Genomic DNA, 27,848 nt, shown 5'->3' with positions numbered 1-27,848 from the left:
TGTAGTTACCTAATGAATAGCTGTAAACCCACTCACTTTCTCTTGATGCTGCATTTTCTTATATAGAATTAGAGGCGTTCAAAGTGACATCTTCCAGTATTTTGATTAACAACATCGACATAACGATACTGCTAACAGAAAGCAAAAGTAACCATAATTGCACTACACTAACTAACCTAAGCTGCTTTATATAATCTATGCTACCTACCTATTTTATTCTGTTATTGTGGTAGGCCTACTTAAGCTATACCATTTCACCTACTTTATATTACTTACCTTAGCTACTCTTAACTATTTTATGCTGTCTACCTATGCTAACCACGGGGACATTAAGCCTGGCGGCCCCCTTGGTGCTATTCGACAGGAGTAGGCTACATGCCGGCACCCAGTTTCCCCTTCTCCCTTCGTCTTCATCATCATCACTCGTTCCAGACACTACACTTTCACATACACTCACCCTAGTACACGACATAACTCTCCACAGATACACATCATGTACAGTGTGACCCACCGAAGTGGTGTACAACTAGAAAAATGGGTCACAGTTCTGCCATCTATCGGTAATATGCGGAACTGGAATCACGTAAAGTGAAGTGGGAGGCATTGGATTTGTACATACTTATGCTAACCTCCCCACCTAGCTCAGAATACTAAATAATAAACTAAAGAAACCTAAACGAACCTAACATATCTTATCTAAGCTATTTTTATAATCTGCTTTATTGATTCAGACAACAATTTTTGCTTCGTTTTCATTTTGATTGCAGTCATTTTCTTTAACATAAAAGCATCTCAGTTCCATTCTCGCCATATTGGGCTGTGGTTCATTGGGACCTTTTTTGGTTAATAATGGAGAAAAATTCGCCTAGGCGCTGGGAATCGAACCCAGACCTCCAGTTCTACGCAAGTTCTACTCACTGGGTGCTCTACAACTGAGCTGTGCCGAGGCTCAATCCACAGCATTGGCTCGAATCTTTCTCATTTGGATTTTTTCAGTGCTGTGGATTGAGCCTCGGTGTAGCACCCAGTGTGTAGAACTGGGGGTCCTGGGTTCGATCCCAACCGCCTGAGCGAATTTTTCTCCATTATTAACGAATAATAACTATAACAGATAATTCTGTAGGACCAGAAAATTAATAATCTTTACATAGGGAACTTTTTATTATCTGTGTTTTGAATTTATTTTGTCATGAAAGAGATTACTTCATTAATTTATTTTCTGATTTATGGAATGTAGTTGAACATTTTTGTTTTGTCCAATGGCTGGGCTCTTTAACTGTCGTTATTCACTCATTAGTGACTCATAGATGTCGCTAGTGTCGAGAAGAGCAGGCCACTTTGTTCATCAGAGACTAGACACTATCCAAAGTGCACCACAGGTGGTGGGTTCACAGTACACTCGAGATGAACGATGATTGATGATGAATTTCAGGAGGAACCGGAGTACTCAGAGAAAACCACGGTGTTGCCTGAACCATAGTTTGCCCAACACAAGTTATAAATTGAAGTTACAGCGGTATTTTAACCCAGGTCCCTTAGCTTATAACCCTAGCGCTCTAGCTGCTCGGTATAAATGTTTGACTTGCTGCATGCATTCCATTTGTCTTTGCAGTTTGATATGTCACTTCAGTATGAACACAGCCTAATAAATTGTTCAATTGAAAGATAATAAAAAAAAATGATATACTTGCACCATCATCCTAGTTGGATTGTTTCCAATGCTGCGCACTTGAAAAATAAATCACTGGCTGTCCTTGACTACTCTTGGCTGACTGATATTTTGTGCATCCCGTACATGTACATCAACATTACACATCGCACACCTGTGAACTGATGTCTTTGTTCACAGCACACCTCTAAAATTATGACAAGTGTTATCAATAAGTTCAAAGAGATTACTACCTGGATAAAATATTCTGATTGTAATTAAATTAGTTTCACACCCTCAGAAATTTTACAGACAAAAATGAATAAATGTTCATTATAATATAGGTATATATAGTGTAAAAAATCAACTCACATCAGTAGCCTACACTTCTTAAGGCGTTGCGCTACTGAAAATAGTCGATTTTTGACAAATTTTATCATTTTTTTATTTTCGCGCTAAAAAATTTACGGTTTCATGAGAAGCATTTTCGTGAAAATTTTATCTCAATACCTTACTTAAAAGTATACTTTTATACACGATGCGTAAAAAGTATGGAACAATGCTTGTAACTTTATTTCTAATTTTATAAAGAAACTATGTATAGAAAAGTTATAGGGTATCAAAGAAGAATTATTTTGTACATGTTTTCAAATACTATGCTTTTCATTTATGAAGGGTGTCCCATGAGTCTGTTTTTTTAATGGCACCATGTACTTATTTCCCCATTTTTGGTTTCTTCAGGTCTCAGTACGTACAAAATCATATTTTTTTTTTTTTTTGCCATTTATAAACTATTGTTTTGTAAAAATTACCTCTTTGATGACAATGTATGTGTACTGAACAAAGGAAAATTTTAATGCTTTAGTACATCAATTTGGGGAGACTTTGGCTTAAACAATTGCAGACAAAAGCTAATAGAAACAAGTCAATAAAGCTAATAAAAACAATAAATTAAATTACAATATTAATATTTAAATTTATAATTAAAAAAAGACACATTGTAGGATATGCACCATTAAAATTTAACTGTAACAGTAATACAATACATGGATTTTAAAGTAAGAAAATCCATTAAAACCAAAATTAGCACTGTTATGTTGTATCGTGTGTTGATTTCAGTTTACAAAGGTGCTCAAAATGGCCTCCATTTCCTGCCAAACAATGCATAAATCTGTCTTTGAAATTGTTTAATGTTCTCAGCAACACTGTTCGATTGATCTGCTGTATTTCATCTCTAACAACTTTTGTAGAATTAGTTTCTTCATAAAATTCGAAATAAGATAGTTACAAGCATTGTTCCATACTTTTTACTCACTCTGTATAATTTGGTAGAAGTTGCGTTAATGCACGAGTTATGTGTAACGAAACTTTTAAATTTAATCGTCTGAAAAAATAAATTTTCTACGTTCTCAACGACAAGTATTCATTTTATTTCTCGGTAGTCAAATCTAGAGTGATGAAACGTGGCATACTTATTCATTAATATCTCTGTTGTGAAATGGAGCATTTTGATTAGCTGTATTCAGCATAGTTTGAAAATTTAAAGCAATATTGTTCCAAAGCCATCGCAGAACTGCACTGTAATGCTAACTAACAATTAAATAACAAGAATTGCACTGTAATAGATCTATTTCAGTATACGTTTATGTTATGAAGAATGGTTTCCCTAGCAACAAGTTTCTGTGTGGGAATTCTAACTTTCAAGGCTTAACAACAATATCTGTAAATACAACACAAAAACACGATCGTACAAAAACAATGTTCAATTTTCTCCGCATTTTCCTGTAACTTACATTTTTCAATACTTGTGTACCGTTTTCTTAGGAATCATTTGAGGTAAATGGATGAAACTTAACATGCTAGCTTTTATGAGCAGATTCACTTTATTAGTAAAAGAATCGTGAACTATGGTCTCGTTTATTTTTTTACATAACGAAGCAGATTGATTTGTAATCCAAATTTTTTAAATAAAAATTTAAAAAATGTATGAAAAAATAAAAGGAAAGGAATATGGAAAAATCTCTGTATATCTTACATTTGTGTTTCTTATTAAGCAGAAAAAATTTCAGAGTGTTTCCTTAACCAGTTTCCATAAGAAAGGTACATTATACACAGTAAAGCATTTTTTTTAAATTAGAAAATCGAAAACAAAAAAATCAGAAAAAAAAATCACAGACCATTACCACAAAATTACAAATTAGTATATAAAATTGCATTCATTCATTCATTCATTTATTTATTTATTTATTTATTTATTCTGGTGTAGTTAAGGCCATCAGGCCTTCTCTTCCACAACACCAGATGCAACATGTTAGAAGATAATGATTTTCTGAAACCTTACATATTGACTTACGTCCCTCCTTAAACATGCTATTTCTTAATCTAAAACCAAGCACAGTGACTAATAAGGAAGACGTAAATGAGAACATAAACTTTAATAAACACAACCAGACCTTCAGTGATCTTTCCACAATGAACAGAATATTACCTACTATGCCCCCAATTTACATTAAAAGATACCTGCCACAAAAGATATATTGAAAGAAAACAGCAAAAGATACTGGAGATGCTGGCAGTTCCTCATCATTAAAGTAAGTTCATTTTGTGTTTCAGCACATACAGGAGTATCTGGATAGTGCAGAGCATGGAGTTATCTACTTCAGCTTGGGTTCCGTGCTCCAAGCGAAGACATTGCCTGCTGAGAAGAGAGACGCATTCCTACAAGCGTTTGCTGAACTACCACAAAAGGTTCTGTGGAAGTGGGAAGGAGAGTCATTGCCAGGACAGCCTAAGAACGTGCGCATCGAGAAGTGGTGTCCACAGGTGGACATCCTGAGTAAGGACAACTCATTCTTACATAAATATAAAAGCAATTCGTATTATAGAGATGAAAGAAATAATAGTATATTGTAATAATTTTGTCAACACACGAAATTATACTTTTCAAATAGATATGTAAATCTTGACAATTTATTGCATACATTACAACTATGAAGTTCGAAGTTAGTGTCTTGTCAAGATGAATTCCTAACAATTTTGTTGCTTTAGATTATCGTCATTATTATCTTAAAGTGAAGTGCATAGTTTAAGTCTTTTTTCGTTTATTTTCAGTTTATTAACTTTAAAGCAAAGTTTAGTTTTTTTTTTTTTTTTTTCAGTATAATATTTTCTTTGTTCTTAACCTTAATGGTACTCTTAGCCACTGTCAGTAAAGTTGTGTCGTCATGATATAATACTGCTTGGCATGGAATATTTATTGGAAAACCATTCATAACAACAGGGTGCGAATTAAGATTTCTGACTGGGGAGGATTGAATCCTAGATAGAGAATACCATACATAAAATTATTATTATCCTCATTCTATACAGCTCGACGCTTGGTCGCACTGAGTTGCTTGTCTTGAATCTTGATTATAATAATAATTATACCTATGAGCAGGCTTAAGATAAGATGTGTAATTCCTATGTCACTGATTGTTATCAGCTTGCCGGTGATGATAATACATCAATATTATTTTCTTTGCTTTATAGTATACTTGAATTAAAACAAATATATTTTGTGAGGGACATAGAAGTTATCCCTGGCAGGAATGTTGATATGAATTTATGAAAGGGAGATAACTTTCCAATAGGGGGGAAATCCTCCCATCCCTCCTGTTAATTCGCACCCTGCATAACAACAATAAAATTAAGTGGCACTAAAATAGAGATCTGAGAAACTTCCGATTTAATAACTTCTAGATTGGATGCTTAATTTCTTACAACATATATTTCCTATGTAAATAAGAAACCATCAATTTTAATTCCAGATGTTTTGATCCATAATAAGCAATATTTCAATTATTAAATTAAGAGAAATATAATCTTCATCTTACAATGTTTGGTGACGTATACACGTCCGTTGGTGTGACATATTAATGAATTTAAATACTATTATAGTCACCGGAGAACAGGAAGTCGCAGGTTCGATTCCCGCTTGAGGTTGTGTAATTTTTCTTTCATACCATGGCATGATTGTGACTATAATAGTATTTAAATTCATTAAGAGAAATAGTATCAAATGCTTTGGTTAAATCTACAAGTGCAGCTAGTTCAAATCTCTCTTACAACATCCATTTCCTATGTAAATAAGAAACCATCAATTTTAATTTCAGATGTTTTGATCCATAACAAGCAATATTTCAATTATTACATTAAGAGAAATAGTATCAAATGCTTTGGTTAAATCTACAAGTGCAGCTAGTTCAAATCTCTCTGAACACAATGCTGACTAATGATTGAATTGCCTTAACTTTGGAAAGGCCACTGATACAGCACTAATAAATCATCCACATGGAAGTATGCATGTCTAGAATAATTTTGACCAATATGGAAATTAAGGATATCGATCCATATCTGTATGTCATATACTTAATTCTTTAAATATATTTCAGTACAATGAATATTTTGGACTAGGTTCACTATACATGGAAAATTTTTTGATATCACTGAATATAGGTAAGACAAATAAAAACTGAAGCCACACAAACAAACAAAAAAATACGTTAGCCTCCGTATTTGTTAACACTAAACGTATACAAGGCTTGCATATTTTATTTCGTAGGACAGACGAATACAACTGTATTAATTGTAACTTCTAAATTACTACTTCATACTTCTTTGAAATAGAAAAAAAATCGAGATCTGACCAAAGGGATGGATAAAATGTTCAACATCAAAGAATTGAGGGCATAATCCATCATTAATTAGTGAGAGGAATTGGCACGCTTCAGCTTCAGAAGTCTCCGCTGTGTAGGTGACAGCACTAGGTAATTTTTAGCACACTATTCATAATTAGAAATTGCTTTAGTATGCCATTGAATATAGTATGATTAGATTCATTATTTCACTTGTTTAATTAACATCGTTAATTATGTAAAAATCCAGAGGAAGAAAATAAATATGGTCCATGCATAAAAATATTCCATCGGTGAACAAACGTAAAAGTTTCTCTAAAAATAAAACTCGACAATACTGTACTTAATAATTACTATCTACTAGAAGCCTATGAAGTGATACCATACATGAGAGTACCGGTACCGAGAAATCAGAAAGAAGACAATGTTAATTAAATAATTTGAAGTATCACCATTAATTTATCCAAACAAAGTAGAGTGAAAACACTGTATTATTATGTCCAACAGTCCACCGCTGTAGAATAACGGTTAGCATGCCTGACTATGAAACAAGCAGGTCCGGGTTCAAATCCTGGATGGGACAAGTTACCTGGTTGAGGTTTTTCCAGCAGTTTCCCTGAACCCATTAAGAGCAAATGGTGAGTAACTTTCGGCACTGGACCCTGGACTCATTTCTCTGGCATTATCATCTTCATCTCAGTCAAACACTAGATAACCATTGCAGTTGATAAAGGATCATAAAATAACCAACTAAAAAAGTATATGTTCAACATAAAATGGGTATCAGCCATTTAAAATAGCTCTAGAGGTAGATATGTGCCAATTATGTTGTATATACAACCAAATTAATTAGTACATTTTTCATAGGACATCCAAATGTGGTCGCATTCCTCTCACACGGTGGCCTGTTGAGCACCCTGGAGGCAACATATGGGGGAGTCCCTATTGTAGGAATCCCCTTCTTTGGTGACCAAAGGACTAACCTCGCGAACCTTATGGCGAAGGGCATGGCAGTCAAACTGGAGTATAACGAAATTACCAAAGAAAAAGTTCTGGATGTCTTACAGACCGTTCTGGATCAACCAAGGTAAGATCCAATAATTACTGTAGAAATTACAGAATTGCATTTCTTATCTTGTCAAACATACAGTGGGACAATGCGCAATCATAAAACGTAACTTCTCTTAAATCATTTCTGCTTCCCATTCAAATCACCGCTGCAGAGCCTAAAAGTAAAGCTCACCTTACAGAAAAATAAATAAATAATATGGATTATGAAAATTATGAGTTACTGGTATAATACATAAAACAATGAGGAGCAACTTGAATGTGGACGAAGAAAAAAGGTCTTTTGTACGAGGGAATATCAGTGATTATTCGAAAAATAACACCACAAAAATTATTGAACAATAAATGCCAGTTTGTTTTTAATTCAAGAATTGTGCTTAAATACTATCAATGAGACTATAAACAGTGTCTTGTGTTAATCACATAATTATTTTAGAATGCACATTTAATATATAGAAGCATAGGCTACGCAAAACATTTCAATATTTCGGGTATTTAAAAATGAAGTTATTTTCAAATCTTTACACCAGTTCTTAGGAAAAACTCTTTCATGTTAAAAAGAATTTATTAAGTCCTTTTTATTGCTTACTGAAGTAAAAACAGCTGGGGAGATCAACATGCTCTCAAGTCTGTCTTAAGTCTGATTACTCAGCTGTATTACTAGTCAGCAATGTCTGCAATGGAGAAGGAAAGAAACTGGCCATCCTACCTCATTATCGTCTGGCTTAGTTACCTCATGAGTGATGTCTTATTGGTGTCACTTATGAGGTTCCAACCATACTTTGGACTGTACAAACATACTACTTTCTCTGATGAGAAAGTAAAATTATATACATACTGGTAAATAAAAATTAAATTTGTGCTAGATTACAAATTCCCTTTTTTAATATATATTTAACTTCAAACACTGGTTAGCCAACATGAACATTTACAGAAATGTTGAAACATAATCCAATACAAACTGAAAGCAAATTATTAAAGTTAATTAGAGCTGGCTGACTCAAATGACATCACATGACCACACACATAGGAACGATGTAAACTGGATTGCCTAATGTCGGACACTTGATCCAATTATTGCGAAATACTGAGTCATGTTATATGAAATAGGTAGACTGAAATATGATGTAAAATGTTGCAGCTACATGGAGAAGGCACGGTACACAGCGCGAATCTTCAGGGACAGACCTCTCTCTGCTCTCGACACTGCCATCTTCTGGACCGAGTATGTCCTCAGACACAAAGGGGCTCCCCATCTAAGATCTGCAGCTGTAGATCTGACTTGGTATCAGTATCTGCTGCTAGATGTGATTGCTTTCATAGCCGCAATCATTCTCGTGTTCCTCCTAGCAGTCAGGAAGTTGTTCACACTCATTTTTTGTTCCAAGAAGACAATACAGAAGAAGAAGAAAGTAAACTGATGAATAATTATAGTTAACTTTCGCCATATCAGTGTAAATATGTTTTGTAAATAAATGTGTGTACGTTTCTACTCGTTTTCAATTTATTTTTCCTCAATCTTCTTTTTACATTTTGTAATTTACATACGAATCAGTAGTGCTGAAGTTCTCTGCACAACAGACTGATGCAGGCGAGGACAGCATCTACTAGTAGTTACTCTTTGGTCTTCAATATAGCTGTTATGTGAAGAGAATGAAGAAATTAACCAAGAATACCTCTCTAAATTTCTCATTCGCATTTTTGGTAGATATTAAGTTTAAAAAATTCAATAGAAACGCTGATACTATTGTTACGGTATCATTAGGCCTATACCCTGAAATTTTCTATCCACATCACAGCATTCTTCATAGTTCTTGATAAAGTAGTTTAATAATTGGAAATATTACATCAGATGGCAGCAATTCCGAAGCGGGTGAAGGAACTAAGATCTAAATCGAGGCTGACCAGAAGTAGAGTAATGCAAGTAGGAGATAGTTCAGGAAGCAGTGATGAAGGAAGAGGGGAAAACAAGGTAAAAAAGCAGTATGACTTAAGGAAATGGTGTGGAGGGGAAATAAATCGAGAGAAAAGAAAAGTAAGATCTAAAATAAAGTAGCAATGGAAAAAGTTAGCAATGAAACCTGCAAATAGTTAGAGATGTGAAGTGAGGGGAAATCTGTCATGCAGGAGGGGGGGTCAAGAATTAGAAGTATAGTATTTTGGGTATAATAATGAGTGAGGAGTAAGATTAGTGCAAGAATTGCAATAATAAATTAAAAATAAGTAACGCTCTAAATGACTTGTGTTGTAAAACTGGGAGACGGCATGGTATGTACTAATAATGTGAAGTGACGTCTCATCAAAAAGGTATTGCTTAGTAACAAATATATTGATTCATTCATTCATTCATTCAATTGGAAATAATAATAAAGAAAAAGAAAAACAACAGGAACCTTACCACAGGTTAGATACGTTATCAGATTCACATATTGAATAAAACAAGTAGCACTGATTAACTTTTCAACTTTTCTACTATGTTAATTTTTAGGAAATTACCTGGCTGATTAGTTTCGAGGTGTTGTTCTTCATTGTCCAAAGCCTCGTCAATGAAGAAAGAAACAAGTAAGCTTACACGACACTCAAGTTCACTAGTATTTTGTAACGACGAATTTCCGAACAATTCCCGAGTTGGTTATCTATGTTGATATTGATTGTGGCTGTAAATTCCATTTGGGCTACATTTAGGTATACAAGTTGCTGTATAGAGAGAGAAAGATTTGACGTTTTCTATTGCTATTTGACTGAATAAGGAATTCAGTGGTTTGAAGATAAACTTTATATTTGTATTTAAGTTAAAAAAAAAAGTGGGGTGACAATGTTATCTTTGAAACATTGTGAATTCCATATTCACTAACAGCAATGAGAAAAGTTCAATCCATACTGCTTCTAAGCAATGCACCATTGACTCCTTCCTCTTTTAGATCAACATTATGCAACAGGTAAAGGGCCCAGCATCTATCCTAAATTCTGTAAGCTGGAAAAGTTTTATATTCACCTGGAAAAACTGCTTGTGACATCAACTTTCCAATTTTATGCAGATCTCAGGGCTACCACACATGTAAGACAGTCAGACGTTTGTTTAGTTGTTCGCACAAGACCCTTCAGATTTTTAGAACATACAGAGATGTGCACACTGTTACGACACGATGACATGACTGGTATTGGATTAACTCTGCAAACAGCTCCGAACTTTTTTATCGTTGGTTCTTCGAAGTATATCAAAGAAAGCACACAAACGATCTTTCATAGTCATTCTAGCTTTCATTTCTTCATTTCGTGACATCATTTGCAAAGAGTAAAGGATTGTCAAACATGGATTTTGTGGACATTGTTACAGTATGTGCACTTGCGATTCGCCACAGGAAAAGGAAAAGAAATTGCTGAGTGCATCCATTTGAGGGACTGATGAAAGGAAAACTCCATACCATGTACGAAACATAACGGAATTACCCTCCAAAATTCTTTTCATATTTTCGTATGAGTAAACAAAATTTTTATGAATATAAACTTTTTATTATTTTTGAGATCAAGCTAGATGTTAGCAGCGATTTCCTATTTTCTCCCTTCTTCTTTGTCTCTTCAAATGACCCATATACTGTATCTTGTCGTCTATCGTCTGATATCTTCTTCTGTCCAAACTCTTCTACCATTCACCATTCCTTCCAGTGCATCCTTCAGAAGGCAGTTTCTTCTTAACCACTGATCCAGCCAATTCCTTTTCCTCTTTCTGATCAGTTTCAGCATCATTCTTTCTTCATCCATCCTTTCCAACACAGTTTCATTTTTTATTCTGTCTGTCCACTTCACACATTCCATCTTCCTCAATATCCACATTGCAAATGCTTCTATTCGTTTCTCTTCACTTCGTCGTAATGTCCATGTTTCTGCCCCATAAAATACTACATTCCATACAACGCACTTCACTAGTCTCTTCCTTAGTTCTTTCTCCAGAGATTCCCAGAAGATGCTCCTTCTTCTATTAAAAGCTTCCTTTGCCATTGTTATTCTCAGTTTTACTTCTTGACAGCAGCTCATGCTTATAGTACACCCTACGTATTTGAAGCTGTCCACTTGCTCTGCTGCCTCATTTAAAATTTGCAAATTTACCTTCTTTACTTTTCTTCCTATGACCATGGTCTTCGTCTTATTGACATTTATCTTCATTCCATACTGCTCACAGCTGTCATTTAGCTCCTGTAGCATATCCCTTAGTATCATCTCCTCTTCTGCTAACAACGCCATATCATCAGGAAATCTTCCTCATCCTACCATCACTCCTCCCATGTTCAGAAAACAGTTCTTCACTAAATCCTCCAAGTAGATGTTGAACAGGGTAGGTAATAAATGGCAGCCTTGTCGTACTACTCTCCCCATTTCACTTCCTTCAGACATTTCTTCTCCTATCCTGACTTTGATTCGTTGTTTCTTATAAGGGTTACTGAACAGCCTCCTTTCTTTCAAATCCATGCCAATTTTCTTTAGGATCCCCCGCATCAGTTTATTCCAATTCACTCTATCAAACGCCTTTTCTAGGTCTACAAATACCATATACACTTTATATATACTTTATTCTTTTCTAGGTATCTTTCGCCGATTGTTCGTAGAAGTCCAATTACATTTGTCGTACCTTTTCCCTTCCTGAAGCCAAACTGCTCTTCTTCCAACTGTTCTTTCATTTTAGAATATAAACGTCGATTCAGTATTCGCAGAAGAATTTTCGCCGAGTGTGACATCAGGATGATAGTCCTGAACTCGTTACATTTCTTGGCATTATTTTTCTTCGGTATTGGAAGCAACACTGTCTCGTAGTGTGTTAATTGTGCACTCTGTAAAAGACTGATGTTTTTCTTTATACGTATATAGCACCACCATTTGACACCGCTATGCTGATTCAAGACGTGCGTAGTCTGGGTACAAGTAGCTAACACACGAAGTTTTAAGATTCGCGGGGAGATGGCAGAAGAGCTTGTATTTTACCTTCTGATGCATTTTCTGCTGACGCGAAGTAATGACGTAATTCAGATGGAGAGAATGTATAGACCTATTGCATTCCAGATAAGAAAAATACTGAGATAAAATTTGATGCGAAATGCATTACGCTGCTGTGATGTAACCTAACGTGATTTGTCATCTTATTCAAATGGCGAACTCTCCAAGTGCATTCAGTACAGTCTGGCAATATAGAAATTACGAAATTAGTTTTTTAGTTACTATGAAAACAGGCATTGTATTCTATAAACTTATAAAGCAATGCATTTTTATAAAATCTTGTTAATGATTAGTCCGATTTTTTCACACAAGAACGATGTGGAGGTAAATAAATATTTTGATAATTTTATGAAAATAGACTCCGATCTCTACAGTGGCAAGTGTTTCTGCTTATTATGTTCAGTAAAATAATGTTTATATACTAAGGTACTTACAGGAAAGCTATCTTTCTAGGGTTACAAAAGAATGAGATTAGTCTCGGCATTACTTGCGAAATGGTGTATCATAGGTTATGTTAGGTTGTGACGCAGGTTCTATTTGCATGAAATGCAACAATATGGCCTAAAGTAAGCCCGCCTACTTTAGAAAGTTCATATTAAATTTGTGAGAATAGATTTTGTCACAACTCATACCTGCATTCTGAACGTATCATAAATCTCAGTTCATGATTTTATCATATTTCACTTCTAAGTGATCAGTAACGATCAACGTCGGTTGCGTAGCCAGCGGGTGGGCCAGGTGTGCCCAAGCCCACCCAAAACATATGCGAATTTTTGCGTTTTTTTATGGAAAATACTCAACATTATAACCAGGGAACGGATTTATATGGACTAAAAATATATGAAATATGTAAATATATATGTAGTTATTTTTACCAAAATATGGAATTAAATATGGATTTTTACCAAAATATGGAATTAAATATGGACTTAAAATTATAAAAAAATGACTATGTACGTTAAATATTGGTACATTTTAATCAAACTAAACAAAAAATATAATGGACGTACCTTATCTTCCAATGTAGTTTCAACAAGTTGTAAAATAACTACACAAGAGTCTTTTGTAAAACACCGATCTAAGCAGGTGCGAAAGGTCATTCATGCTCGGTTTCTGAGACGGTAGTCATCTGTACATACAAACTTATCTATGATTTAACATGCTGATATTCGAGTTAAAGTTATCTTTAAAGTTATCTGTGCTTCAAATTGTAACTGTGCCTCGATCCGACTGCTACTGTTAGTACTGATTCGAACAAATATCGATATGCGGTGTTACTCCATTACTATTTTGTAAGCTACTGTAGCTATAATAAATAATACTCATTTACTCACAATTACAGTTTCAAAATTTTATCTGTATGCCATATTAGGATACTTGAGTTTGCAAAGTTAGTTTCGAATCATCTTCATCTACGTCTTCCTCATCAACTTATATCACCATCAGGGGCGGCGTCAGAGGAGTGCGAGGGTGGGGCTTGCTCCCCTTCTGGAATCCCCGCACCCCCTTCAGCACCCCTTTCAAATAACCTAATGTAATCTTAATATTTGGGTACTATTCATAGACATTTCGTTAACCCGCGTTACGAGCGTGCTAAACTAGCCCCGGCTATCGACTGGTTACTTGTACAGGATTCATATCATAATCACCTGAATGCAAAAACTAGGTAACTTGATTTTTTCCTATTTTGAGATATTGTCTATTTGCTTTTTTATTACACTAAGGAATATGTCTCGTTTTCTTTTACCTATTTGTTACATTGGAAAATAAATGTCGCTGGTATCGTTCGATCAGTTACCTAGTTCTTGCATCACATTCTGTGCGACTTTTGCTATGCTATAACGGAGATAACTAAAAAACGCAAATTTCGGGTTACCGAGTTCTTGCATTCAGATGACTATCATATCGATAACACTGGTTTATGAATACGAAAAACGTTAGTTCGCTGATCATCCACCGGAAGACCGCGCTAAGAATGTCTATGAATACGGCTCATAGCGTTTAATCGTGTATAGACTATTTAATTTTAAGTTACGAGAGATTCATTCAAGATTTACTTACTTTACGCATCGCTAAAGGCATGTTATTTAAATTGAATTTGGTATAGGTATTCTAATGACAATTTTACACAGCTCCTAGAAGGAATTTGAGGTGCATGAAAATAGTACCAATGGAAAGAAAAACTCAAAAAGTTTAGTACCTTACCTTAAAGATAAGTTTTTGCTGTTCAACGCATTGTTGCGACAATCGTAAACATACTATTCTCGACAGTGTTGAATCAATTTAAATTTGAGTCTTCTGCTCTTCTCTGTGCTTTTCAAGTGATAATTTCGTTCAGTTCCTTATGCTCAACCATATGGTTGGAATAAAATATTCTTTGTGGTAAAGTGAAGTAAATGTTCGATTAGATGGGCTCATTCTTTAGAACTTGCTTTCCGAAAATAAAATTAATTTCTAATTAGTGTCTTTGAAATGCTGAATCCGGCCAGGAAATGCAGTAGTTCAGACTTATTTGAGAGAACTGCTACCAAAAAAAAAAAATCGCTTGAGGCCTCTGAATTTGAAAGTGTTTCAGAATTCTAGGATGATTTGGCGGAGGGCGATGTTAAGGAGCGAGTGTTCACGAATTGGCATTCCCTTGTGACATTGTATCAATATCTCAGTTAATATTCGAGAGGCTGTTTTTAAAAGCGTTCCCCAAAAGAGAATACGATAATGTAAAGAAGTGTTTTCATGCAGATTGATACAAATCTTATGCTTGGCTAGAATATAGTGCAGTGAAAATACTGCTTATTGTTTTGTTTATCGATTCAGAAACATAAAACATTAAGGTACATTTTAGTTTTAGATATTACCTATAGCACCTTTCACTGCATATGTATATAGGATGGAAGTGAAATAATCCTGCTGATTGGAAGGGATGATAGGATACACTTAAATGAACAGAAAATCTATATTACGTTTTATGATTAAATGCACTATTATTAGAAAATTAATTTGGAAGTTTCAGCAGTCTGGCAACATCGCCGCTAACAGTTCTTTTTCTTCTCGTAATAGATATGTAAAATGTCAACGAACTCAGATCTGTCTCCCTACGCGAACCTTCCTCTATGGTTACAACGTTGCAATCTGGTTGCATTGTTCAGTGGCTTGATATTAGTGATTTTTAAATTAAATTTACACGATAACCGTCCACGCTATTGGAATATGTCAGCGGTATAAATAGGAAAGATTGGAGAATGCTGGGTTTGCAGTGAAAGACCTGCCCTTGGGCAGAACACTATGAATGAATGATTAAATGTATTGCTTACATACTATGAATAATTTCAACAATTCCTTGAGATTTAGATTATGTGTCACCTGAGGAATAAAATGGACAGGAGCTCCGTCATGCTGGAAGAACACGCCCATCCTTGTAGTCAAGGGAATACAAACAGCAGTGCTCTACATCCATTATGAATAGTCCAGCCCTCAGGCAGTCTCGGAAGAGCGACACGTACTATTCTTTCGTACGCAGTCATTTGTCGTTCATTCATGCCATTTGCAGGTTTGTTACGCGTAACATTTAAACTAATGTCCTGCAATGTTCGAGTATGAGAAGGGCAACTAAGACATTAAAAACTTCATCTTATTTTATATGAAATACTAATCGCAAGATCTTGCTAACAATCTTAAGCGGTTAAAACATGATTTGAGGACAAGGAATAATTTTATAACAAGCTGAAACAAATACGAAATGCTCCTTCTGCAGAGCGAACATCGGAGAATATCGAACTTCGCCATATTCAACAAACTTGAACCGAACATAGCGTCAGTAAAAAATGAACTTTTACTCAGAAAAGTTCATATTACCACATATTAAAATGTTTACTATTCCTACTGAGTCACCCTGTGGCTTATTCTATCTTCCAGTTTAAAATCATTAGAAACGAGTATTGAAATATCTATTATGTTACTTCCATCAAAGCAAAGTATGGCTGTTTAAAGTCATTCGAAACAATTACTGGAATGTTACTTCCAACAAATCAAAGTGCGGTTTATTCTGTCTTCTAGTTTAAAGTCATTAGAAACATGCACTAGAATATGTTAATCCCATCGAATTAAGTGTGGTAATTCTAATGGTATTTTTTCTTTTCACAAATTCTTGTCATTGTAATAAATTAACAAATATGCATAGCAACAATATTGTGCATTTCTAAATTATGAAAGACTTCAGTGTCTTATCGACTTATCGTATACCTTCGGCAAATTCTTCGTTGATTTAGGAATGTGGATACCTCCAATCTCAATAACTGCCGGTACCAGAGGTCTGGGTCTGTTGATTGTATAATGGGTGTTCACAAGAACGAGACTTCCTCGTTTAGCGATCTCGTCCAATGGCGGAAAAGACACTTGAAGATACTTCTCTGCCGTGAATCGTCCTGGACGATTGGAGAATATGGGGTAGAGAATCCAAGCGAATAATAGCGTTTGGAATGTGTTGTCCAAGCGCTCCAAGAAGTTCATCCTGTCATTGTACGACGAGAACAAATTGGGTATGTATGACGGATTGTCAGGATTTCCAGTTCTCTCGTTAGACCAAGGGACTAGCATGGTTGTGCTGAAAAAGACGAACGGAGCTTCGAAGCTGTGGACGAGCGGCAAGAAGCATTCGGTGTTGAACTGTTCTACGATTATCAGATCGAACGTCTGATTTCTTAATTGCTGTACTTGTGGAAGTGGCAGAATGGATTCACAGTGAATTTGAGCCAGTTCTCTGAAAAAAACTATGTTTTTTAAGATTCCACGAGATTGCAAATTCTGGAAGCTTAAGGATTCTGCTGGTGGCAAGGCGACAGATCCTTGGATACTGATGTCCGTTAGATTCGGAAACGGTGGGTCTTCAGGGAAATGGCTGACCAGTACAACTTCGTGCCCGCGTGCTGCAAGTTGCTTGACATATGGGCCGAACGCGTTATGGTGGCTCTTCCCCACGTATGGGAAGATTGCCAAGATTCTAGAACACTTGGCGAAACTGATGCAAAGAACTATGAAGATAACTGAAAGAGGTAGAGCCGCTTTCATCTGCAAGAGAGGCATATTGTCAGTACTGAAAATTCCTTCAATAAATTTATTAACTAATGCTTCATTATGCTGAAATTCATTAAAATTATTCAAGATAAAGATTACAGCACCGAAATTTAAAATATTGCCATATAATTAATTTATTATCGATATAATGTCATTGCTTATAAGTTGAATCTAGCTCTAATTTCATTTTTAGATTACTTACTTACTTACTTATTTACTTACTGGCTTTTAAGGAACCCGGAGGTTCATTGCCGCCCTCACATAAGCCCACCATTGCTCCCTATCCTGAGCAAGATTAATCCAGTCTCTATCATCATATCCTACCTCCCTCAAATCCATTTTAATATTATCTTCCCATCTACGTCTCGGCCTCCTCAAAGGTCTCTTTCCCTCCGGCCTTTCATTTCTATATGTATTTCTGGATTCGCCCATACGTGCTACATGTCCTGCCCATCTCAAACGTCTGGATTTTATGTTCCTAATTATGTCAGGTGAAGAATACAATGCGTGCAGCTCTGCGTTGTGTAACTTTCTCCATTCTCCTGTAACTTCATCCCGCTTAGCCCCAAATATTTTTCTAAGAACCTTATTCTCAAACACCATTAATCTCTGTTCCTCTCTCAAAGTGAGAGTCCAAGTTTCACAACCATAAAGAACAACCGGTTATATAACTGTTTTATAAATTCTAACTTTCAGATTTTTTGACAGAAGACTAGATGACAAAAGCTTCTCAACCGAATAATAACACGCATTTCCCATATTTATTCTGCGTTTAATTTCCTCCCGAGTGTCATTTATATTTGTTACTGTTGCTGCAAGATATTTAAATTTTTCCACCTCTTCGAAAGATAAATCTCCAGTTTTTATATTTCCATTTCGTACAATATTTTTAGATTACCAAGAAGGTCTTAAATTGTCATAAAATGTTATCTACTTTCGCAATATAAACAGTTCTATGTACTGTTGTGTTTAGATACCTTGGCCGGTCAAACCATCATGCTCAGTAAACCAGGCAAGTCCATTTTATACTAATAAGGAAAAAAGGTGGTGTATGGATTAGTCGCTGTGCAGCTCCTGTACAGTTCATTTCTTTCCCTTGTGTAAGTTCATAGTATAGTAACTGTTGTACAAACATTAGTATCGTAATGGAGCCAATAAAGACATCATAGTTTATTTTATTGTGAGTGGAAAAGTGAAAAGAGAAGATTGCATTGTGTAGACGTGTAGAGTACGAGTGTTCGGGTAGCAGTGAGTGGAAAAACTGTAATCGCCCATGGAGTACAGCAAGGTCCGTCGATAAGTCAGGTCTTCGCAAGTTGCCATATTTGCGCCAACTCTTAGGTTTGTTTACATTGCGCTATGATTGGATTGTGGAAGAAATTTGTGTTTAAATTTATATATTTCATAAAATAAGTTTCCAAAACATATTTCAATAACTTTCGGAGAATGTTCTGCTTGAAAACAGCAACCGATGGCGCAAAGATGGCGGACATTAGTGGAATGGGATGAGAGGACCTGACTATTCGCGACTTTTCGCCCAATCTGGCAACCATGGACCCACATCTTACTTGCAATATCTGTTACTCATTTTTGAACGATATGAGCAGCTCCTGAAGATGGCAGCACAGTCCGTCAATCCTCACTGAATATCAGCCCAGCTTGGCTTGTGTGCCGCGATCTTGTAGCGTCGATGTCGATAGTGCTGCCTGATTCTCACTCAGATTGTGTCGTGCGATTCGAATAAAAATTGAAGCATTGAAGTAGATTCATATGGGGCGGTAACAAATCCTTTCTGAGATAGGCTATTGCAGTGCCGCAAAATGTAAGACATGTCTTCATGAACGTACTCAATCACTTTTATCATTCTATCATAACTAGGGACTGTGCATTATCCCAGTAGGTTACAAGATTAAGTATTACTGGAGTTTTTAGGTAGATGACGCACGTACTCTATCAAGCGAAGTACTTGACTGAGGTCTCACGCGACTCTTCTTTCGTCAAGTGGAGAAGAGCAAAACATGGACCACTCTAACAATTACACTAATACAGTAAAACTTCCCTAAAACGAAACGCGATCGTTCCAGAATTTTTTTCCGTTTTCACAGGTTTTCGTTTTACAAAGGGTTGAATTTTGGCAAAACTAAGAATAGACTGTTCTATTATGCTCACTGTAGGAAGAACACAATGAAGAAATAATTTGAGAGAACACAATGAAGAAATAATTTGAGATAAAAGTTACTACAGTACATGCAAATACATTATTGTCATAACTATTAACTTACGTAATTGCAGGCTCTCTCTCTCTCTCCCTCCCTCTCTCTGCGTCCTAGTTTCTTGGCCCCCACATTTCTTTTAAAGTGCATTGCCACGAATTGTTTTGACGGGAACGTTGAAGGATTTCCTTCGCGTCCTGCTTCAAAATTATCGTCCTGATCCATCGGTTGTCTAACTGAAGTTGTGTTTGGTGGAAAATAGATTAACTTCACGTTAGACAAATCAATCCTTGGATGGCGGGTAGCATTGTCTAAAAACAGTATGACCTTACGACCTTGACGTTTCATTGCTTCATTAAAATTATGAAGCCACTCTTCTATGATAGAACTGGTCATCTAGGCTTTTTTATTTTAAATCGCACAGTTTTACTTTATTCGCAATGTTATTTATCACTGTATTGGCCTAATAACACGAAACTCAGAATAAATAAACGGAAATGTGAAACTAAATTGACACTACACTATAGTTATTCGCAGTTTTATTCTACTCGCACTGTCCCTTATCACTGTATTGGCTTGTAAGCACAAAACTGAGGATAAATGGCAGAAAATGCAAGAGGGTTGGAAGAAATAACGGTACAGGAAGTCAGTAACCTGCCCCGATCCTTGACAATAAGCATAGAATAGTGACATGGTTAGAGAAACTTCACCCCCAACGCCTGACAAAAAATAACGAAAGTCTTCCATCCATGTACAGTCATACAAAAAAAATATGTTATGCTTCGTACAGTTTTATCGCAAAATTAAAAATGGTTTGAAAGAATTTAGCAACAGTGACTACAACCGATTAATTTTAATCGACTCGGTTATTCGATTAATTATTTTTGATCGATTAATCTTACAACAGAAATTGATCGATTAATCGATTAAATCCCACAACACTAATATTAAGCATGAGTTATACTCATAATTGACAATATCAGCGGTTTCCAGCTAAACCCAGTGTTGTTTTACAATCAACAGATGAAGAAATTTTAATATTGAATTCTGTAATGCGGGTATATTTATGTACGATTGGCAACACTGACTATTACCTTCGCCATCTATTCATAGAAGTAATAACCAGGGAACGGATTTATATGGACTAAAAATATATGAAATATGTAAATATATATGTAGTTATTTTTACCAAAATATGGAATTAAATATGGATTTTTACCAAAATATGGAATTAAATATGGACTTAAAATTATAAAAAAATGACTATGTACGTTAAATATTGGTACATTTTAATCAAACTAAACAAAAAATATAATGGACGTACCTTATCTTCCAATGTAGTTTCAACAAAACACAATTTTTATTGTCTGTTACCATAACAATAGGTTACAAACATTTCTTTCAAGTGCTGAAAAGTGAATCTTCTTCTATTGTCTCTGAGGATAGATTTATACTGACTAAAAGAGCGTTCGACGTCACAAGAAGTAACTGGTACATAATTCAATTTCACAATGTCTGCTGGGGATAAGTCCAAGTTAATCTTCACTGTTGATTCACCACTCATCACAGCAACAACCTTTTGTAGTTCTTCATATCCAGGGTTTTTTGAAAGTACAGTGTCCACCTTAGCTCTTACTGCATCTGCAACTTTACCTCTACCACGATTCAGTTGTTCCACAGTACTATTTATAATTTCAAAACTTTCAGATAGTGAAAGGTGCCTATTTTGGAGACTTTTGAGCGTTTTTATGATGCATGAAAATGTATGCTGAATGTGAGCTAAGTCATTCTTCACACTTATGTCACAGGTAACTGTTTTCGCAGTATCAATTGAGACTGCATCTTCAGAGTCCAATGCAAGGAGAACATTGTTAATAGAGTCTATATGTTCGGCATAATATTCAACTGCTTCTAGCCATGTACCCCATCTAGTTAAAATTGGCTTTGGTGGCAATGGAATTTCAGGGTACATTTCTTTCAACACGTTAACTCTACTGGGAGCTTTGAGAAATACTTTTTTCACTGATGAAATCAACAAATCTACTTTAGGGAAATTGTCTCTGACCACTTCTGCCACACGATGAAATGCATGCGCCACACAAGTAAAATGAGTCAATTTAGGATATACAACAGATAATGCTTGTCCAGCTTTGACCATATAAGGGGCAGCATCGCTAATAAAGAATAACACATTATCGTACATAATACCCTTTGGCCACAGGATACCCATAGCTTCGTTGAACAGTTTAACTATAGTTTTGTTATTGCACTTTTCTAGAACATCACAATGTAAAAGAATTCGTTCAGAATATTGTTCACTTAACAAACCGATAACTACATTACCAACAAGTCTACCTTCTTTGTCGGGAGTCTCATCAATGGAAACCCAAATTGAACTATCTTTAATTTCATCTCTTATCTTCTGTATTGTCTCATCGTAGATGGATGGAGCATACGTCTTCCTAAGTGTTGACTCATCCGGGATTGTATGTTGAGTATATTTTTCAAGGAATTCCCTGAAGACCTTATTCTTTAGTTTGTAGAGAGGAATATCAGCAGAGATGAGAGAACGGCACAGGTCGATGTTAAACTCAGATCTTACATTCGATGTTGTTGGTTGTGTTAAAAACAATTGTCTCTGCTTGGAATTTAGTTGTTTGTTGGCCTGATGTTTACTAGTTGTAATGTGTTGTTGCACCAGGAACTTTTGTGTAGATGATACTGCACACTGACACAAATTACAAAATAATATTTTATTGTCAGTTGATAAACCATCTTCTTTAAATTCTGAAATGTAACTTGTTAGTTTTGATTTTAAATTGACTGAATGACGTACTTTTGGCATATTTACCGTCTTTATAGTATGATTTACAAAACTGAACCTATGTGTACTCTGACTGGCATTTAACTGTTGAGCTGCACAACTGAAGTCTGTTAAAAATTTTAAATTAAATTAATACAGTTTTGTAACTTACTTTCCCATTGTTGATAGGACTGCTAATTTTCAAATAACTCTGATGTTAAAGGGATTACTGAACATGTGTTTAAATCTCTAATGTTGAAATGTATTTTTAAAAGTTAATGGAATTTTGTTTTGTTTTATTGTTAAACCTAATATAATATGGACTGTTTTATATGAAATATGGAAAATATATGGAAATTAACGAAAATATGTACTAAACTCTAAAATATGGAAAAATATGGAAAATAAAAGTAGGATTTTTCAACCCTACACATTGTGAAACATAAAGATAATGCAAAATATAAATTATATTAGCTTTATAAGTAAATATGTATTTACATATAAATCCTTTCCCTGGTAATAACTAAAGAAGCCACATTTACACGAACAAATTATCGATCACTATCGATTAGTAGGGTCAGGTATCATTGAACGCCAGTGTACGTTGACGGATTTCATTACACATACAAAATTTTGGGCCGGTGGCATTTTGAATAAATTATTCTTTTGATCGGCATACTAGCAAACCCGGGATATTTTTGTTTGAGAAGCTTCTTAGTGTAGATTTTAGCAGATAAGTTCGATGAACATTTTCTGCGTTGATGGGCAAGCATGACTCCTTTCTTATAACTAGAGTATCAGTTATACTTGTTTTTTTGAAAGATGGGACATGACAGTTAAGCGGCCGTGCTTGGAATTACAGTGCTATGTTGCCAATATGGACTATCATGCTGCCAGCTGATGGAAGCTAGCAATTGTCGTTAAGATGGCTGACGTTCATTGACAATTGACGCGAAGGTAAGAAAACAATAAAAAAATCGACAGAGAATCAAACACCAAACGCACCAATGCTAACATTGTGTGCACAATAAATGTCGCCAAGAGAGCTATTAAGTACTCGCCAAGGGGAACGGTAAGTTTGGCAACTCAATCGTTGTTACCATAGCAACAGGCCTACCACGCTATGTGACATTCAGTTGTTTTTCCGATCGCAACGCTCCTGTCATGTCCCATCTTTAAAAAAAAACAAGTTTAGTAATGTGTTTGTATTCATTCATGATGTTTACTATTCATGAATTCTGCTACGGGGGACCTACGTCTGACTCATTCGATGAGTCTAGAAGTCCATCGTCCTGTGCTGGGTTTGAATCAGTGACACTTGAGCTATAGACAAGCTCGATAACGCGTAAACACATTGTTGTCTTTGTGATTTATTATTGAGCATTGAGTCCACTAGCGCCAGCCATGTATGTGATGCTATCAGATGTTTCCAGTTCCGTTTCTCCCTCGCAGTCTAACGCACAGGTTCTTTGTGCGATATTATCTTTCACGAAAAGTCTACGAGTGATTACTCCTTGCACGATGACACGCTTTATACTTGTATGTCGATTGTTACAACTTTTATCAGTTCCTTCTAATTTGTTGTTACTGAAATGAAGACTTCTGGGTATTTGATATGACTAATGGAACCTAGAGTAGCTTATTCTTGGTGGTCATCGCGATGACTGTCATTAAATTTGTAGTTTGACAGTTCGTAACCTCCTAGAGCGATGGATACTTTGCAAAGGAGCGATAAATATTCTCATAATTACTTCTATTGGAAGGAAAGTGACGTCAGACGTTCCGTGTAAGGTACATGGAAGTCCCCTGCGGTGGCCGAGTAATCAGACCTTCAACCTGTCCGTGTTCGAGCCTGGGAGTTTTCATAGAAAAATCTGTAATGACCAGACCCCGGATAAGTATTGCTTACAGGGAAACGCGCGATGTAGTATAGCTAATGTTTATGAACCGAGGAATCTTGCACGCATCACTGTGCAGGTATACTGTTTTCGCTGTAAGAAAAATCCTAATGTAAACATAAGCACGTTGCTGTCATACCCGTGATTGGCTCCCAGTCGAAACACTCACATGACGCAGGAAAATACAGTTCGTATTTGGAAACCATAATCGTGTATTATTTGAAAATAAAAAAAAATGAATTCTAGTTGTTAAATACGATGAAACATATAACTTCACTCATATCTAAAACGCTATGTAAAAGAAAAACTACTTTTATATTTTGTGATGTGCTATGAACGCGGATGAATACCAACAGTAATACCGCGGTAGTCGGTTCTTGTAAGAAGCTGGCGTGACTTGAGCTGGTAGTTGTTCACGTAAGCACGTAGTACTGACGTATGGCTTCTGTATCCTCGGTAAGTGTGGTTATTAGTCATAAGATTGGAACCCCTCTCAAAAGCGGAAAAACAAATAGTCTTAAAGGTATATAATAAGTTATGTGATAATTTAATTACAGTAATTATAAAGTAAATGTTTCCTAAGCAAACGAATGCATACTAGTGAGGTTAGGCCTACTTGACGAGTAACGGGAAATGTTTAACATGAAACAGAATGTACAGCAGTAGGCGGGAACACGTACTGAAAATCTATGGCGCCAAACAGCGGCCAATGAAGCCTCATTTCAGTCACGTGCTATTGTTTATATTAGGATTTTTCTTACAGCGAAAAGATTATAGGAATAGTGCCGGCGTAGCTTAGTACAACGGAGTCAAAAGCAATCGACACGGGTCTTCAGAATGCCGAGACCAAAAGTACGCAAGATAGAAGCACTAAGGAAATATGTTCGTCAATAAAGCGTGTTTTCCATCCGCGGTAATGAACTGTTTTGTGAATTGTGTCACGTGAAATTGGCAGCCGACATGGCATGCAACGTTAAGAAGCATATAAATAGCAATAAGCATAAACGCGCATGTAAAAGACAACAGAATTTAAGCAAGGTGCAGCAGGAATCTCCTTCACAACTACATTTAAACGAACGTTTTACGAAGATATGTGTGACGAATTTATTGCTTCAAATATTCCGTTAAACAAATCAGAAAACGCGAAACTCCGTGGCTTTTCAGAAAAGTACACTGGAAGACAAATTCCTAAAGAAGCAACACTGCGGAAGAATTATGTGCAACATGCATATGAGAAATGTCTGCGTGAAGTGAAGTGTAAATTACAAAATGAGAAGATATGGGTTTCTTTCTATAGATGATAGCATGGACTCTGTTGGACGTCACGTTGCAAATGTGGTTGTGGGTTCCCTTAGTACGGAATGTTGCTGTAGACCCTATCTCTTAATGATTGAAGTGTTAGAGAGGGTTAATTATTCCACCATATATGAACTTTTTGATAGTGCTATGGAGTTGCTATGGCTATCACGTGTGCAATTCGAAAATGTGTTACTACATGTTACAGATGCTGCAAGCTATATGAAGAAATCTGCTAAGTTTCTTGAAACACGTTATCCGAATATGATACACGTTACATGTCAAGTCATAGTTCATTGCAACGCATCAATACGTAAATAATATTACCAGTATGTCAAGTACAATGAAACATTTAGGTCTCTTAATGAGAATACATTAGAATTGGACTTTGTAAGATTTATATCTAATCACTGGAAATTACTCAAAAGGACGCACAAATAATGAGACTTTCATGTATTACTTCATTTCTCATGAACCAAACTGCACTATTGCCAACGTCACGCTGTCTATCGTTATTTACCCCATCCCTCTCAAAGCAGGTATGCTATGTTGCATACTAAACTGATAGCAATACTTTTCCCGGGGCCTAATAATGACACTTGTGACTGACAAGGTCGCAGTTGGAGTTTTTCTTGGGGTTCTCCTGTTTTCATATATTAGACATTTGCACCTACACCATTCCGTCAACATTTCCCCATTTCGTCCTCATTCCGTAACATTTCCCTAACGCCGTACAGTGTGCAATTTTCCCAGTCTAGGTGGACAAAAATCAAATTTCGACTCGTTTAGTTAGGCATAGGTGAATATGAATTATTCATGTTCTTTAACATTTGAAGAATGTTGTAAGAAATAGCTTTTACTCTTTTATCAACGTCAAGCTATATTTAGAAGAGTATGAACAATGGGTTCTTCCTAACATTTCTCGCTCCTCTTCAGCTGTAGACAGAGAGGCTTACTATGTGGGTGAAAAAGATCCAATTGTAAGTGATTTATTGAGTTGTGAGACATGGAATCTGTTCAGATAGGTACTTTCTTACTAATGTAACTTCAATTACAAGTTTGTAAAGTATTTTTCTTCTTACAGAAGGGTTTAAACATTACAATTGAAAAAAAATATATATATATATTATTTTAAAGTTCTCCGAATATAATGTGAGTTTTAATATAGTCGGTCACGTCCGGTTACAACAGTTCTTTCACCATTTAATACAGCATCATTTAGAGTGTTGAATCCCTGTTTTAAAGTTTGCGCGTTCTTGCGCATTTGTTAGCAATTCATTTTTTTCAGTGGTGGGACATACGGTAACTGTTTCTTCTTTGGATTAACAGCAGAAAAGAATCATGAAGACCTAAAATAACGTGGAGCAACACAATTAGAGAGATGAGGCTAAACAGGCAGGGTAAAGCTGGAAATTAAAGGGTTGGGGAACAATAGAGTACGATGGCGTGCTTTCATCAAGGCCCTATGCTTCCCTGCGGAGTGACTAGGACTACTATTACTTAGCATCAATAGTCTTCAATAATAATTTTTGCTGCAGAAGTTAAATACTGAAACACGAAATTAATAAGAAATACTACACAACACCTTGGGTAATAGAAAAAATCTTCAGATTTTGTACATTAATAACTGCTAGTAACAAAAGCTAGTTCTTTCTCCCAATGATCAAAGACGGTATGTCGAAAATATTTCATGATTAAATTACGGTATTTAATTAGTAATATTAGGAGTATTAGACTAATAGAGAAATGTGTCCGGAGACTTTTTCAGTGTCGTACATTTTTTTAAATTATGGTTTATTTAACGACGCTCGCAACTGCCGACATTATATCAGCTTCGCCGGTGTGCTGAAATTTTGTCCCGCAGGAGTTCTTTCACATGCCAGTAAATCTACTGACATGAGCCTGTCGCATTTAAGCACACTTAAATGCCATCGATCTGAGCCGGGATCGAACCCGCAACAACGAGCACACAAGGCCAGAGTTATACCGACTACGCTACCCAGGCCGACTTCAGTGTGGTAATGTTTCAAGAATTCCAGCAGTTGTTAATTTTTAAAGTTCCTGTATAAATAGTAACTTTAGATACATAATATTACAGATGTTTCAGAGAACTAGTTTTTATTTAGTAAATCAAAAAGTCCTATTACAGAACCCCTTGATTAAACAGTAAGTTTAACAACATTATCG

At 35.8% G+C, this 27,848-nt stretch overlaps 2 protein-coding genes across 2 annotated transcripts in view; one reads left to right on the top strand and one right to left on the bottom strand.

Annotated features, from left to right (window-relative positions):
- LOC138699627 (UDP-glycosyltransferase UGT5-like) overlaps window positions 1-8,884 on the top strand; it is a 38,067-nt gene extending 29,183 nt beyond the window's left edge. The window contains exons 3-5 of the mRNA XM_069825647.1: window positions 4,262-4,484; window positions 7,192-7,411; window positions 8,534-8,884. Coding sequence (XP_069681748.1) covers window positions 4,262-4,484; window positions 7,192-7,411; window positions 8,534-8,813 — 723 coding nt within the window. The 3' untranslated portion in view covers window positions 8,814-8,884. The remainder of the gene's footprint in view (window positions 1-4,261; window positions 4,485-7,191; window positions 7,412-8,533) is intronic.
- Window positions 1-17,475, bottom strand: part of LOC138699631 (UDP-glycosyltransferase UGT5-like) — a 121,719-nt gene extending 104,244 nt beyond the window's left edge. Inside the window, exon 1 of the mRNA XM_069825657.1 lies at window positions 16,621-17,475. Coding sequence (XP_069681758.1) covers window positions 16,621-17,460 — 840 coding nt within the window. The 5' untranslated portion in view covers window positions 17,461-17,475. The remainder of the gene's footprint in view (window positions 1-16,620) is intronic.
- Window positions 17,476-27,848: the final 10,373 nt, after the last annotated feature.

The sequence above is a fragment of the Periplaneta americana genome, chromosome 5, assembly GCF_040183065.1.
Source record: "Periplaneta americana isolate PAMFEO1 chromosome 5, P.americana_PAMFEO1_priV1, whole genome shotgun sequence".
NCBI lineage: Eukaryota > Metazoa > Arthropoda > Insecta > Blattodea > Blattidae > Periplaneta > Periplaneta americana.
This window is presented reverse-complemented; position numbering and strand designations above follow the sequence as displayed.